The following is a 13,829-nucleotide window of genomic DNA, read 5'->3' on the forward strand; positions in this document are numbered from 1 at the left end:
CCATGCCCATGGCCCCGTTTATTTCATGTTTTCTGTTCCATGCTCCCTCCTTGACAATTCTAATGGGGAAGGGGAAAAGGTATCCAGTTGGTAAGGTCAGCCAATCCCTTCACAGGATTGGATGGTTTAGGTTTGAGACTAGGTCCACAGTGGAATGAAAATAACTTGGAACCTTCCAAACCCCACCAGCCCCCTACATACTGTCGCCAGACAGAGAGTGCCCAGGAGTTCAGGGCCCTGCTGGAGCTCTTCCCAGGAAAAACAAGCAGGGAAGACTCCCCCTTTCCTGCCCAGGTCTGTAGGAACAGCTCTCTATCCATGTTTGGCACTAGCTGAGGCTCCCAGCTTACATTTTGCCCTGGTAGAAGAGTCTGTTGGAAGCTTTCTACTCACTTCTCACTGAATTATCTCTTTTCACCCAGCTTTGATCCTCAGGCAGCTTTGGGGTGCCCTTCCATGTGGAACTACCTTGATCCAGCTGTCTCACATCTCTCTTTATCCCCTCCCCCAGCCTTCTTTTATCTTGAGATTCTCAGCCTATCCATCTGAAGGTAGAACACTCCTCCCCTCCCCTCTGGCCCTCAGATCCACCCCCTTCAAGTGGGACAGACAGGTTGTGCATTAACAAAGCAGAGGTTGCAAAAGGTGAGAGGCCATGAAACATCTGCGTAAGAGCTCTGTGAATCTGCTGCCAACAGCAGCAAGAGTTTTATGTTGACCATCACCTATTGGCACCTTCCAGTAAGGGCATTGGAGGGGCCTAAAGATAAAAAAGCAAGTTAAGGGACTTAAATTCTAGCCTGAGTCCTCCCAGGATGGAGGGTAAGGGGGTGAGGGTGGAGCAGGAGGAATGTTGAGCTTGGGTTAATTTTTAATCCCATATAGCAAATAGCATCTCCTCAGTACCAGGAACTAAGTCACCTCATGGGAACAGGGCATTCCCAGAAACTTGCTCCCCTTGGGGGAAACGTGGACAGTTGTGGGCAAAAGAAGGGGAGGACCAGGTTGTTTTTTGTTTGCTTTTCTCAACTGGCCTATGGGTGCCTTGGGCACTAGGAGCTGTCCATTAAAAAAAAACAACAACAGACTTACTGGGGCATGATCATATAGGACCACAAGTTTAAAACTTAGAGGGAACATGAGAGATCATTGAACCTACCCCCTCCCATTTGACAAACGAGGAAACTGAGGTTCCAACAGTTAAAATGATTCAGACCAAGATCACGCAACTAGGGAATGACAGCACTGGGATAAGTGCTATTGCCTTTGTGCCATGATTCTCTCCTCCATACTCTTACAGTGACTGGAGTTGGAGGAGGGCTAGGGTGACCAAGCTTCCAGGCTGGGACTCAGGGTGTCTCAATTCTTTTATAGACTTCTACACTCTATGTCACAGTGGCTCCCTGTAATACAGAGACCTTGGACAGTTAGTTTTCCTCAGAGATCTGAGTTTTCTGGCTCCAAGACAAAAAGTGAATGAGGGCTGAGGGTTCAAAGCCCCTGATAATGACAACTTGCCCCAACTGGGTAGGTGATTATTCCTGAAATTCACAGAAATGAGTTATAGAGAAGTATCTTATCAGTTTCTAATAGGTCAAGCAAGAGCCCTAAAGGAAGGAAGGGAGAGGATGAGAAGTGTGTGTGTGTGTGTGTGTGTGTGTGTGTGTGTGTGTGTGTGTGTGTGTGTGCCAAGAAATGCTAAGGTAAGAATCTGGTATCTGGGAGACTGTCAAGTAAGAAGGGACACTGGTAGAGAGAAGCAAGCATTTGGGGGAACATTAGGGAGGGAACTGGGAGGCAATGAAGAAAGGCAAGGGAGCCGTGGGGATCTTGGGGCAGAGGGAAGTGGGTTGGAGGGTTGATAAAGGAAGGGAAGGGGTTGGGAAGACATTAGTGGGGAGAGGTAGGGAATTGTGTGATTTTAGTATCTTTCCAGTCACAAACAAGTGATAAGCCAAATTCTGTGCTAGTAAACATATGATTAAGAAAAGAAGCATCTTCTCTTTGAGACCTATATTCAGAGCCCTACTCTCTGAGGTCAGTAGTGCTGTCAAATAGGAATGGGTACTCTCTTGGAGCCAAGCTTGAGAGGAAGGGGCTGGGCTGATCACTTTGTCCTCTGCTGAGCCCCCTTTCTCAATGACAGGGCTTGGATGCCTGCCCAGGTGCTGAGTGCCCCACCCAGTGTGGTACCCAGTGTGGGTGGTCTTGGCTCCAGCCAGGGGGAAGCAGAGGGAGGAGCAGCGTCTTTTGGCTGGTGATTTTGGCAGTGGTTTGTTGGAGGGAAGGTTCCATTGGCCCAAATTATGAGTCCCCTCCCTTAAGGGGTCTAAAGATGGCTGGAGTGAGGGAAGACAGAGTCAAGAGGATAAAGGGCCTTATGAAGGGATTTGAGGAGAAGAATAAAGTCATGTAGAAGAAGAGAAAGACCATAGAGCTGGTTCTTGCTACCTCCATCAGTCCTGGGCTGGAAGTTATCCATTCAGATGGATTCTATTTGGGGCCATTTTTCTTCCTAACCTACCAGAGCTGAGACTCTTCATCAGTTACTGGATGGTGGTCTAACTGTTTTAATTTAAGACGAGAGGTTTGGTAAGGCGAAATTATTTGCCTTAGGAATCCCACTTGAGGGTCAGCTTTGGGGTATCTTGGGCTGTTCTATCTAGAGGGGGAGTGATTCTGCCACATGGCAATGGGAAATGTACAGTGCAGTCCGAGGTGGCAGGCAGTGATGGCATCTTAGTGATAGAGCTGGGTCTGATCCATTTTGAATCCTGGTCAGTACCTTAGAGAGCATCCCCTTTGGCACTTCCAAAAAGCCCAATAAGGGAAAAGAGGTACAGGTAAAGCATGGGAGACAGATGAAGGTTTGATTCCCTGGTTTTAGGAGCAGAATGATTCCTGTAGGGGAGGGACTACCAAATATCAACAAAGGGAAAAAGTTAGTCTGCTCCTGAACCTGGGAGGGGAGATGTCATTGAACGTGTGTGTGTGTGTGTGTGTGTGTGTGTGTGTGTGTGTGTGTGTGTAGTTAGACATACCATACTTAATTAACCCCAGAATTCTTTCTCTCATTGATCGTAACAGAAGCCTTGTCTGTAGGAGAACAGAACTGCTCTCCTTGACCTTTCTGACAAAAGGTTAGGCATGAATCCTAAATACCTTTGTTTCTCTTAAAAAAACAAAACCAAAAAAATCCTAAAACCCCTTAAGCTTCTTTCCCATTATGTAAAGTGGGACATTCTTTTTTTTTTTTTAAACAGAGTTATCATATTTGTACGTATGTGTGTGTATGTGTGTGCCCTGAGACCCCTCAGGAAATCAGGTGAAGTCCTAGGACTTGTCCTCCTTAGAATAGTATTCTTAAATATATAAGACCACAAAGGAAACCAATTATATTGAAACACAATAATTAAAATTAAAAAAACCCACAAGTTTACAGAACCCAGGTTAAGAAACTCTGGGCCAAAATGACCTGGGCAGCTCAGGAATATCCTTGAGTGCCATGATCCCTGGATATGTTCTGTAAATCTCCATGGATATGTCCTGAGTTCTTCATAGTATTAGAGGATTTGCTCCTGTTCCTTCTCAGCCTTCATCTTTGTAGGTTTTTTATTTTTGTTTCGTCTTTACTGGGAGCCTCTTCTTTCTCCCTTTTTGTATTTCCCCTTTTCTTTGGATCTTCGATACTGACCTTAGATAAATGCTGATAAAGAAATCCCTATAGTGTCTTATAGTTGTAAACAACAGCCTTATGGAGTGGGTAGGGGAGGTATCTGTAACGGTATTTGGCAGATGAAGAAGTTGAGGTCCAAATTAGGGAAATAGTTTCTATCAGTCTCAGAGATAGTGATTGTCAGAATCAAGACTGGAATTGAGTTGGGGCGGCCAGATGACATAGCAGATAACCAGTTCTCAAAAGCTTAACCCTTGCTGGCTGTGTGACTTTGGGCAAGTCATTTAACCCCAATTGCCTTGCCAAAAAAACCCCCATAAAAAACCCCTTGGAACTGTGTGACCTGCTTCCCAGATTTAATTTCTTTTCTTCTACACCAGATGATTTCATAGCTCTTTAGAGCCAAGTCAATTGACATCATCTCCCATTTAAAGGTCTCCTCTTTGAGGAGCCACCATGATTGTATATGCGTAGAAGATGCTATTTTTCATTTTATTTCCAGGTGACAAGGATGTTCAATATTTTGTGGGTCTTTTTGTTCACAAGAACAAGAAGGATGATGACTGGGGAACAGTTTGTAATGATTCCTAGACCCCTTTGTTGGGTTGTAAAAGAGAGTACAGAGCCTTTAAAGCTAATTTGGAGCCTTTCTCCTTAAATATATTACCTTTTACTTAGCCACAAGGAAATTCATTTGCTGCCTTTCTGCCTACTTGTACAGATTTGTGAGGTCATCCTATGATTCATAGAATCATAAGATTTAGAGCTGGAAGAAATCCTGATCCACATCACTCACCCGCAACCCTCTTTATTTTTACAGATAAAAAAACTGAGGCCCATCGAGTGGAATGCTTTGCCTAAGATCACATGGATAGTGAGCAGCAAATTAGGGATCCAAACTCAGATTTTTGGGTTCTTTCCCCAGAACAAAAGTTTTATGTCTCTACAGATTTTGAGAGCTCCCTGTGGACTTTTCTTTCTAGATAATTAGTAAAGAAATGTTAAATAAGATGAGACCAAGGACCAGTTCTTGAGATTACTTCCTTTTGTGTCCAGAAAAATACCCATTTATCCCTATCCTTTGTTCCTATCTCTAAGCCTATCCCTGGACAAAACATTTTTCCCAATCTCATGGTGAGTCACTTGGAATAGTCTTTGGTGTGGAACCAAGTCAAAGGCTTTTTGAAAGTCTGATTTCCTCCCTGGTTGGTTCCCTTTTGTCCACTTTTTTTTTTTTTTTTAATATCTCCCTCTTCCCCTCTCCCCTTCAAAGAACTCAGAGAATAAAAGGAGAGCTGAAACCTGGATTTGGCTGGGGCTGAAAAATGCCATTTGACCTAAAGGCGGCACTGGGATAGTTGCCACGCCTGGAGGAACCTGTAACCTCCTTGAGGAAAAAAAAAAAGACTCTGACACAAACCAGATGTGGCCTTCTGTTAAGCTGCCAACATCTGGAATTCTGGCTAGAGTTTTTTACTCAGTCTAACTATGGACTGCCAACACTGAAGTTTTTAGAGGTGGCCCTATTCATGAAGGGGTGCTTTTGACTTCTTTCTTCATCCTAAATTGTTATCTTCATTTTTGATGAAGAGAAAGAATATCAGCTTGACTTGACTAGACCTAAGAGGTAGGTTTAGATTCAGCTGAAGTCTTCTGGTGATCCAAGAGAGAGGATAAAAATTCAGTTATATTTCTTCCTTTTTTCCCCATGAAAGATCTGGCTTTGGCTGTAGTGAGTGAAGGCATATACATGGGGCAGGGTTTCTAGTTTTCTGTATTAATCTCTGACTTTGTCTTTCTCTCTTTCCTACTCTCCCACCCTACCTCCTTTTCCCTTTTTTTCCTCTCTTTTTCTGTCTCTCCCTGTGCCTTTCTCTCTCTGTCTCTCTCTCTCTTTTGTCTCTTTAACCATTTCTCTCTATCTCTTCTCTCTCTGTCTGTCTGTTTCTCTCTTTTTTCCTTGTTTGACACAGACACATATCCATATACCCCTTCTTATGCTTGTATATATTCATGAATTTGACATACCTCCTCAATCATTCACACTTACACTGTTCCACTTTCCCAGACATCCCTGATTACTAACTCAGACCCACATACAATCATTCAAAACTCATATACCAACACCCTAATACACACTCACACATATCCAATCACACCCATGAGCTGAATTCGAGTTGAGTCACATACTCACACACATACACACATACACACATTCATACTTCCTCCCTCCCAACCAAACCATGGAGAGAGCCATTTTTGGCCCAGTTTGACATCATTAGTGGAAATTTTGATTCAGACCATTTGGAAGGAGGTCAGAAGAGCCAGAGGCTCTGGGAATCCCCCTGGGGGGGAGGCCCAGCCAGCAGCATGAAAAAGCATAAAGGGAGGTGGGGCCAGGTCGGACAGGTTGACAGGAGACAGGGAGGGGAGGGCCAGTGAGCAGCTCAAGCAGAGAGCAGACCTGCAGGCCTTAGACCTCCCTACTAGGGCGCCAGAGACCCTTCTGGACTGTCTGGGCAGCTCTTGTTAGTGAATCATCTCTAGACCAATTTAGATTCAGGGACTTGAACATGAATATTCTTCCTGGAAGAGAAGCAAATGTGGGAAAGCACAAGGAAATTGTGTTTGCCATGCCCACAGGAGGCAAAGTATATTACCCCTAGTGCCAGCTCATGGCCAGTGTCTTGGAGCTTAGGCCAGTGCTTTTCCCTCCCCATTTGATTAAGGACTAACAGGTGATGTAGCCCTGCTCCAAAGGTGGGAAGAACCTTAAAAGCCACCAAGTCAAAACTCCTCTTGAAGAAACTGAGACCCAGAGAGGTTAAGTTGTTCAGTTATATTTGATTCTTTGGGACCCTCGGGGACCACAGTCTGCCCAGTGCTCCAACCCCTGTGCCATCCAGCTGATTCCATGTTAAATATTTAACTTAGCTAGCATTTATATATAGTATTTTAAAGTTTGCAAAACATTGTACATAGCTCATTTGATCCCCACAACAACCCTGTGAAGGATGGGCGGTAATTATCCCCCATTTTCACACAAAGAAAACTGAGGTTGTGAGAGGTTAAGGGACTTTTCCAAGATCAGGAGACTAGTAAGTATCTGAGGCAGGCTCCAAACTCAGGATTTTCTGATTTTAGGTCAAATACTCTATCTCAGTGAGCCACTGGAAGACTGGAGTGAGGGCAGAGGGAAAGGTTGTGCAATTAGTCTTGGTCCCCCATCTTTGACATTGACCTTCTTTCTTCCCTAAACACACAGAGAAGGAGGAAAGTGAGCACCCCAACAACAGCTTCAGCCCTTGCAGCAGCCACGACCGCAAATGCCTGCAGAAGCACTTAGCCAAAATCCGGGGCATGAACAGCAACAGTGGCAAGATGAAGAACGTCGGGAGCGCAGTCCACCGGGAAGAGAGTCGACCCATGGTGAGGCTTTTCCTCCTCCTCCCAAACTCAGATAATTTTCAGTCAGGGGCATGCATTCAACAAATGTTTATTAAGCACAAGGAATAACCAAGGTTCTTCCTGCTTACTCATTTTACTGTAGCATGTATGACTAACTATCATTTCACAGTTTTCTCCCTTCTTCCTGTCCCTTTTCCTTCCTTTCCTGCCCTGTTCCTCTACTCTAATGTCCCTCATCCTCTCCCCAATCCCTTTCAAGAATCTGTTCTTCTCTAGTAGCCCCTTGGTCCTTTACCATATTCCCAGTATCCTCCAGGCCTTGATACTTTCTTTCAGTTTGCCCCAGTCCTTGGTGCTCTCCTCCAGGTTCTTCGCCCGCTTCTCTTTTTCTCTTGTGTCCTCCTATCCCTTAATCATTTCCCTCAGTATCCCTTGTGCCCTGGTACCTTCCTTCACTATTTCCTCCCCTCAGCCTTTATGCCTCTCTCCCAAGATCTTCCCAAACCCCACTCGTCTTATCAAATGTCCTCCCAACCCTTCTTTCCCCCTACTACCTCTGTGGCCCCCCAAACTCCTCTCTGTTTCAGCTTCCTTCTCCTTTGGTTCTTATTCTTGTTTTAGCAGTGCACCCACCCCCAGCCCCTGTCCCTCCTTCCCTAGATGTTCCTATACCTCCCAGGTCCTCCCTCCTCCCCCATCCACTCAGGGAGCCTTGAGCTCAGGTTATGTACTTCGCTTATCCCTGGCAGATTCAGGGTTCCTGTCAGAGTGAACTACATCGTGCTCTGGAGCGGCTGGCAGCATCTCAGGGTCGTACCCATGAGGACCTATACATGATCCCCATTCCCAACTGTGACCGAAATGGCAACTTCCACCCCAAGCAGGTAAATAATGAGTCATGGCTTCCAACACTTCCCACCATCTCCAATCCCTGTCTTCTCTCAAGGTCACCAACTCCCAAACCCGGCAGAAATCTAGACTCTAACCCTAATGCTAATGAGAACCTTCAGCTTGACCTCAAATCTTACCATAAATTTGAGGCCATTTTTGATCCCAACCTTGCCCTAACTGCAACCTTGACTCCAATCATAGAACCATGAGCCATGAGCATTGGAAGGGTGGGACCTGAGAGTCCCAGGAACATAATTTTAGGACTGGAAAGGATCTTAGAGGTCATCTATCCAGTATCTTCATTTTTACCTGTGATGAAATGGAGATGAAGCACCTTGCCCAAGGTACAGCAAGCAATAAATGGCAGTCTCAGAGGCTGGAACCCGGGATGTCTGAATCCAAATCCAGCCTACTTTCCATCGCAATGGTAATCACTCTGTAAGCATAGAGATCATGTAATGGATGGAACACTGATCTAGAGTCAGGAAGATGAGTTCAAATCAAGCCTCAGATATGTACTACAGCTGTGACCCTAGGCAGTCACTTAACTGCTACTTGCCTCAATTTCCCCATTGTAAAATGGGAATAATATAATCACCTACTTCCTTTTTTTTTTTTTTTTTAAGTGACTTGCCCAAGGTCACATAGCTAGGAAGTGTTAAATGTCTGAGGTCATATTTGAACTCAGGTCCTCCTGAGTCAGGAGGACCTTTTATCCACTACACCACCTAGCTGCCCCCAATAAGCCCCTACTTCCTAGATTATTGTAAAGATCAAATGAGATGACACTTGTAAAATGTTTGGCACAGGGCCTGGCACACAGTAAATGCTTAATAAATGCATGTTTCTTTCCTTCCCTTCTTTCCCTCCTTTCTTCCTCTCCTTAGTTTTTCCCCCTCCTTAGTTCCCTTCCTTCCTTCCTACCTTCTTTCTTTCCTTCTTTCCACAATAACTACCTAGGTTGAGAGATTTGAATCCTGACTCTAAGCCCATGTGGTCTGTCAGAAAGGACATAAGATCCAACATGGAATTTGACCTCCTCCCACCCACGGTTTCTACAAATATCAGGATGGTGGAGGTCTTTGTTATTGATTACAAGGAACCAAGGCTTAGCCAACCCCCCCTGTGCTATCATTCCCATTCCCACTCCCACTCCCAAGAAGCCTTTTTAATTTATACCCTTCTGACCAAAGAAACAACAGACTTGGTCTTGGCCCCACAAAGCAGGACTAAGAAAACTGAATGGAATTTACAGAGAGACAAATTTAGACTTAATTAAAATGAAAACTTTCCCAAAATTAGAGCTATCAAAATGGAATAGAAAAAATTGATTTCCTTTCATGTAGGTTTTTTTTTTTTTTTTTACTGGCTAACTATTTGTTGGGAATATTGTATAGGAGATTCCAGCATAGGTAAGGGTTAGATTAGTTGGCTTCTGAGATTCTGTCATTTTATTTCCATATCTCACTGAGTAATCCATGAATCAGCCAATTAATATGTATTAAGCATATATTATATATCAGACACTGTGATAAGCTTTGGAGTTACAAAATGAGGCAAAAGACAGTTTCTATTTTCAAGGATCTTACAATCTAATGGAAGAGTAGAAATCATGCTTGCTCTGCTAGCACATAATAGTCGGAACTCTGGAGGTAAATCCTCCAAAGGAAGTTGTAGTATAGGGAAAAGAAAGTTGGCTTTAGAATCAGGGAGACATGGGTTCAAGGCTTGCCTTGGATTCTGGGCAAGTCATTAAATCTCCTATTACTCCCGATAACTCCGTAAGATTGAGTTGTGGAGAAAATGCTAATGTACAGTGTGATAGTTTTCTTATCTGGAAATTCTCTATGGTAACAAAAGCAGGACTAGGCTTCCTAAAAAATAAAGTCTCAAATTTTACTTTCATATAATCTCAGCCCTAACTGTCCAACTCTCTGTCTGTGTGTCTGTCTGTCTGTCTGTCTGTCTCTCTCTCTCACACACACACACACACACACACACACACACACACACACACCCCCACCATCATCATTCCTTCTTTCCAGTCCTTAAACACACCCTCAATCTTCCAGCAGTTTGCCAGCTCCCTGTTTTGTGTTCTGTACACTCTTGAGGTCAACTAGGTGGTGCAGGGGATAGAATGCCAGGCTTGGAGTAAGCAAGACTTGAGTTAAAATCCAGCTTCAGACACTCACTAGTCGTGTGATCTTGGCTAAATCATTTAACCCTGTTTACCTCAGCTTCCTCATCCACAAAATGAACTGAAGAAGAAAATGACAAATCCAGTGTCTTTGCCAAGAAAATTCCAAATGGGATCATGAAGAGTCTTAAAGGATTGAATAACAATATTGTTTTAAATTATTTTTATTTATTTATAGCATTCATTAAAAAAAAATTCTTTCCCTCTACTTCTCTACCCATTGAAAATGCAAGAACTGTGATATCAATTATATAAACAACAGTATTCTTGACAGGCTATCTGATGTGATGAATGAGATACTAGACTCAGAATTAGGAAAAACTGGGTTCAAAAACTGCATTTGATAATTTTTAGCTGGATGACGATGACCAGCAGTCATTCATCCACTCTGTGCTTCTGTTTCCTCATCTATAAAATTAAGAGGCAGAATGGATGGCCTCTCTGGTCCCTTCCAGCTCTTAACTCTATGATCCTTTGAAAACCAGTTTCTCTTGGTTAATAGTCAGATCAAAGACCAAAGGGCCTCTTAATGTTGTTGCTATCACCTTGGCTTTGTGACTGGGTCAAAGAGGGGGGTGTTTCTGGGTTTGAGTTTTTTCTATATTGTAATAACCTCTCACTGCCCTTGTCTCTGACAGTGCCACCCAGCCCTGGATGGGCAGCGGGGGAAATGCTGGTGTGTAGACCGGAAAACAGGAGTGAGGCTCTCTGGAGGGCTGGAGCTGAGAGGAGAGTTGGACTGCCATCAGGCGTCAGAGAGCCTCCGAGATTGAGCTGTTTGAGGCCCACAGGCAGGGGTTCCCCAAGCACCGCCCCCCCCATCCCCAGAGACCAAGGAACCCACTGAGTCTGTGTTTGAATTGGGGAGGGTGGAGGGAGATCACAGAGTCCTTCTTTCCTCCTCCCTGACCTGGCCTTAATTTCTAATCCAGATTTCTCCCCTTGGTGTGAGTGTGCCCCTTAAGAAATCCTTCTTTGGGCTCTGGTAGCCCAAGATCAGGGAGTATGTAGACTCCCATGGCTATATTCCCAAATTGATCCTGAATTCCAGTCTTCAGTCTCCAGGGATGTATGCTCCTCACCCTCTTAGTCTTATGGGCCAGGGGAATGGGTACCAGAAAAGGGTTGCTCTGTAGAAGGGAATTCTCAGTCTAGAAAGAATACTATAGAGACAGCTCAGTGTAGTAGTTAGAGAGCTGACTGCAGTACCAGGAGGACTTGGGTTCCAGACTGGCTATGTGACTCTAGGCAAGTTAATTAATCTTTTAATTCTTGAAGACTCCAAGTTACAGAGAAGAAGTCAACTTGCACTACTAAAGAGAATTTCCTTTCTTGGAAACTCTTATATTAGTGCCGTCACAGATCCAGTCCCTGTCCTGGAGAAGACAATAGAGAGAAGACAAACACTTGGTCCAATTCTTCTAGCCACTTTAGGCCTTAGGGTAGGTAGGGAGTTTGGAGATGGTCCAAATGCAGTTTTTGTGGGTCAAGGGTGTGGATGGGGAAAGAGAATTGTGAGATTCAGCCAACAATGCCCCCCCAGCTCTTCTCAATTAAGTAGACAACTAGATTTTTTGCTTTTTTTTCTCCCCATGCCCAAAGATTCTCCTCCCCCTTCCTGTCCCCTACTGACTCCTTGTTTTAGATACCCTGGTCATTGACATTGGCAAGATCAGGTCCTGTGTTGCCTCCTATACCCAGGCAAAGAAGAGAGAACATTGGCAAATCACTTAGCCAGAAGACTCATATTCACCCTGACTTGGGTGGTTCTTTGGGTTAAGGGGGAAGGGGGTGGAGGCAGGGGGAAAGCAGGCTTGAGGAGGGACTAGTAAGTCAGGAAAGAACCAGTAGCCAAGATTTCAGGCACTATTGGACTTTAGATGCTTAAGGAAGTTAACATGATAAAGTTTTGGAAGAGGTGGGGGTGTTCCATTTAGGGCTAGGATTTAGGGAGGAGGGGATGTAATCCAGAAGTCCTGCAGTTTGGTCTCCTCCTAACCTCCCCATCTCACTACCTGGCTTCAGGTCTTCTTCCCCATCCTGGCCCAGCCTTCCTGATCTTCCCCCTAGTCCTAGGCAGCATATCCTTCCTGATGGCCAGCCTGGCCAGCCTTTTCCCTGTCACTTCTGTGGGACACATTACTCTGAGGACATGCCAGTTTTTTTCCAGCAGACAACGGGTCACCGAACCATGTTTTGCATAGGGACCTACCAAATAAGCAGTTAGTGACGTTTGCTTGTTGTTGTATGTGTGTGTGTTTTTTTTTTTAAACAAAACAAAACGGAAAAATATCCCAGTGATATTGTCTGATTGATTTATTTTTGATAACCTGGTAGGGTGGGGGAGGAAGTTGAAGACTAAGGGGCTTGGATGAGACAAGGACATTTCTCAAGACTTTGGGCAGGTTAACCCTCTTCAGCAGAGACAATTTCTTCAACCAACCCCATACATCAACCCCAATGCTATTCACGTAGGAGAATACTGACATTTACATAAGTCTTGAGAGGCTGTTCAGAGTATAGAAGAAAGAAGTAAAGGTCTTGGGGGCAGGAAGATCTGATTTCTGCCTCTGATTTATACTGGCTATGTGATAGTGGAGGACAAAGGAATCAGAAGACTTGGGTTCAAATGCTACCTTTTGTCAATCTGGTTTAGGTTCCTCAAATTTAAAATGAAGCAGGTTACCTAGATCTCTTCCAGTCCTAGACTATATCTAATCATTTAACCTCTTAACCTGCATCCAAGTAATTCTCCAGGACTATAGGGTTTGGATACACTGCATCTTTGCAGGAATTTCCATGTCAGGAATATATCAATCAAATTGAAGGTCTGAATGTCTCAAAAATATAAATATATTTGATATATAAGATAATATCAAAAACCAAAGCCCTATGTAGGATTTCCTCACAACAGTCCTGTAAAATAGATAGCCATGTAAATTCATCTTGCGTACTCCAATGAGGGTTGGCTATTGACTTTGTTCTAGGAGTGGTAAACAACATGCTATGGAGAGGGAAAGCTAGAGGGAAAACAAAATCAGGCCTTAGCAGGAGATGTGGAGCCAATCTGGACTGCATCTTTTTTCTGGGAAGGGTTGATGGTGGTAAAGTTCAGGCTGAGCTGGCTCAGGAAGAGGATCAGATTTCTTCTGTTTAATTTGTTAACCTGGTGGTTGGGGGCACCACTAGGGAGAGGATTGTCTGGGTGTGTGGGGGGAGACCGACCAGAAGTTCTGTACTTTTTTTGACTACCTTTTGGTCTCCAGTACAGATAGGCCCCTGTCTCTCGTCCTGGGGGTGTGGAATTTTTAAGCATGTAAGTGTTTTGGTGGGGAGGGAAGAGGAAATATGGGGTATGACTCTCTTTCTTATTAAACTGAGTTTATGAGGCTGTGGACTCTCAGGAACTTCACTGAATTTTTGGTAAATATAGAGTTAGAGTCAGAAAGGATCAGGAAGATCTGGGTAAGAATCCTGTTTCAGACACTTGTTAGCTGTGGTCTTAAATTATTAAATTACATTAAAATGGGGGGAAGGAAGATCAAACCTAAGCTCGAGGAAGGATTTTAGTTTTTAACATAGCCTCTGCCCCCTAAGTAGGGGGATCTTTGAGGACCTCAAGTTATTAGATCTGGATTTAGTCTTAAGTATCTG

The 13,829-nt window shown here is 44.2% G+C and overlaps 1 protein-coding gene across 1 annotated transcript in view; it reads left to right on the plus strand.

Moving 5' to 3' along the window:
• Positions 1–12,476, plus strand: part of IGFBP4 (insulin like growth factor binding protein 4) — a 16,165-nt gene extending 3,689 nt beyond the window's left edge. Inside the window, exons 2-4 of the mRNA XM_074261452.1 lie at positions 6,942–7,105; positions 7,834–7,968; positions 10,814–12,476. Coding sequence (XP_074117553.1) covers positions 6,942–7,105; positions 7,834–7,968; positions 10,814–10,948 — 434 coding nt within the window. The 3' untranslated portion in view covers positions 10,949–12,476. The remainder of the gene's footprint in view (positions 1–6,941; positions 7,106–7,833; positions 7,969–10,813) is intronic.
• The last annotated feature ends 1,353 nt before the right edge of the window (positions 12,477–13,829 follow it).

Source organism: Sminthopsis crassicaudata, chromosome 4 (genome assembly GCF_048593235.1).
Source record: "Sminthopsis crassicaudata isolate SCR6 chromosome 4, ASM4859323v1, whole genome shotgun sequence".
Lineage (NCBI taxonomy): Eukaryota > Metazoa > Chordata > Mammalia > Dasyuromorphia > Dasyuridae > Sminthopsis > Sminthopsis crassicaudata.